Source organism: Anopheles marshallii, chromosome 2, assembly GCF_943734725.1.
Source record: "Anopheles marshallii chromosome 2, idAnoMarsDA_429_01, whole genome shotgun sequence".
In the NCBI taxonomy this organism is placed as follows: Eukaryota; Metazoa; Arthropoda; class Insecta; order Diptera; family Culicidae; genus Anopheles; species Anopheles marshallii.
In genome coordinates, this window is record NC_071326.1 from 44,841,793 (window position 1) to 44,844,425 (window position 2,633).

Below are 2,633 nucleotides of genomic sequence, written 5' to 3' on the forward strand. Positions count from 1 at the left end.
AGCGATCCTCAATCACAGTTCGCTGCAATATCGCTTCAACAGAGCCAAAAACATGTCGTTCAAGACTTTCCTCCTATCGCTGTGTGTGGTGGTGGCCGCATTCAATTCCATCGAAGGTAAGTGATGGTGTGGACAGTGGTTTATGAGGAAAGTATGACATTTTACAATACCACCGTTGTTCTTTGCAGCCAAAAAGAGCTTCATCGTTTTCTCCAAAAGCTCCACGTTTTTCGAGGCGTGGCAAGACTGCAATTCCTTCGACGGATATTTGGCATCTATTCAGACACCAGCTGAGCAAAGGCAAGTGGAACAAGCAATGGCCAAAGCCAGCAATCCAAATGGCATATACTTCATTGGAGGAACTGACCTCGGTCGTGATGGTCGATGGATGTGGATTGGCTTGAACAGACAGTTGAAAAACAACGACTACCGGAACTACTATCCAGGAGAGCCTAACAATCTCGGAGGCGACCAGCACTGTCTGACGGTCGGAAACTGGCAAGCAGAGAACCGTGGTAAATGGGATGACCAGGTTTGCTCCAAAAAGCTAGATGGATATGTGTGCGCGTTCGAAAAGTAATAAACCAGCTTGGTTAAAATGTGAAAATTGTGGCTTGTAGTTGCCAGATTTGTTGATCCTTATAATCTTCATGGTGATTCCTTAGTAATCTTCATGAACCAGAATATTACTTAGAATGTACTTAGAAAGTCCAACAAACCCTTGGGACTGCTTGCCTGTATTGCTTCAAGACTCCTTCTGTCTCTATCAAGAGACCTCCACTGTCTGAAATCTTTGTTTTGTTGTTGGGTCCGACCCATCTTGGACTATGCCGCCGTTGCTTGGTCTCTCCCAAGCTTGACTGCGATGGACGTACTGAAAAGGGTGCAACAACAATCCTCTTGAGAAACTATTCATTGTTTGTGACGTCCCGGTGTTGTGTTTGGTAGCGGCGCCGGTTCCACACGAAATAACCAGTACAAAATCCCTTCCGTATCAATTCCGCGTACGCAGGATGAACTATCCAACGTCGGGTAAATATAGTCAATAAAATCCAGAAATGGTTGGCCTAGACCTCTTGAGGTTGTATTACCGCGTAAGAAGAGGTAGAATGTATATATTTTATCTATACCAGTATTAACTGCCAACTACCCTGGGTCTGATGGAGTACCGACATCTGTGTACATAAAATGTACGGATACCCTTTGTGAGCCTGTTATGAACCGTATGCAAATATTGATCCATCAGTCCCAATTCCTAAGTAGCATTTTTCGTGGATTATTCCGTTTGAAAGTAGTTGACGCAATTGGTCAGGTTGACGCGGTCCTCACTGATTTAAAGACTGCGTTTGACTGTAGGTCATTAATTGATCCAATCGAAAGTTGAGCTCTTCGGTATATGTCATTAATGCTAATGTTATTACTTGCCTTGAACCATACTTAACCCAAAAAAGCAGCAATGTTAAAATGTACAATACGTTTTCTGCAACATTCGTTAGCTTTTACGATGTACCTCTGTGCAACAATCTTGGACCCAATTACAATCAATTTTATTTATTAATGACCTGCCGCGTGCCAAAACCAATGCTTTTGGGCACCGGCGATATGAAAATGTACAGTTTGACTAGTAATTCTGGTGTCTGAATTAGACGACGTTTTTTAATAACCAACTAACCAGCTAACCAACCAACTATACATACTACACACAGTTAGTGCTTATGATTTTTCTACATATCTACAAGCTGTTCCATATAAGTTCCACAGACTGTTGCTTAAAAATTAGGCCCAGATTCAGAATACACTTTTGAGGGCAGACCAATGGCAGACCGTCGCGCAGTGATCCACCGAAATGGTGCCATAAACAGTTGAGTGGGACGATTTCCTACTTTTCTCCGAAGGCTTAACTCACACACCAAGTAACGTCATTAGTTGCAACACCGTCAAAATAGACGACAATGGGAGTCCTCCTAGCATGACCAAACATAGAGTTTCTTTCACACCTAAACCCGATAAAAACCACCGTGTGTCCTGAAGATCTGTGGTTCCAATCTTGATGCGTCTTTTTTTGCGATCGCTCAGACTCCGTGTAACGTGCTATTAGATTGTATTAGTAGATGATCATCTGTGAATGAGACGTGATCGATAAACAAGAATTTGAAACATTTTTTCAGGGGTATATTATGCCGAACAAGTACCAGCTGTAAGGAAAGCGTAAATCGTGTTCTATATCACCATTAGACAATTATAATTCATATTCACGATGTGATGCATATCCATGTGGAACATGGAGTGCATTTAGGAAACATTTAGAGCAGTTCTACTTTAAACAAGTGTCATTTTTGCAGCGACTGACGTCAACCACAAACAGGTTCTAGATATTTCTTTTAGACAGAGTTGGAACAAACACTTGAACAGATGCTTTTACTTTAAAAACATTTCCGAAATTATGTCTAACAGCTGGTTTTAGATTTGCGTCATCATCGCATATTACGAATCAAAACTATATTGCATGCAACTGCCGAACCACACGAACATCAAGTTGACACGTATGCTACGGTTTGAACCACCTAAATCAACAGAACATCTTCGAGTCCTGAAAACTGAGACCGAGAATCGAGTATAAATAGCGCCTGAAA

General features: G+C 41.8%; 1 protein-coding gene across 1 annotated transcript; it reads left to right on the top strand.

Moving 5' to 3' along the window:
- On the top strand, nucleotides 1–580 carry LOC128718019 (perlucin-like). Its single transcript, XM_053811693.1, has 2 exons — nucleotides 1–116; nucleotides 189–580. The coding sequence occupies exons 1-2, from the start codon at nucleotides 53–55 to the stop codon at nucleotides 578–580; spliced, it is 456 nt and encodes a 151-aa protein (XP_053667668.1). The 5' UTR covers nucleotides 1–52.
- The last annotated feature ends 2,053 nt before the right edge of the window (nucleotides 581–2,633 follow it).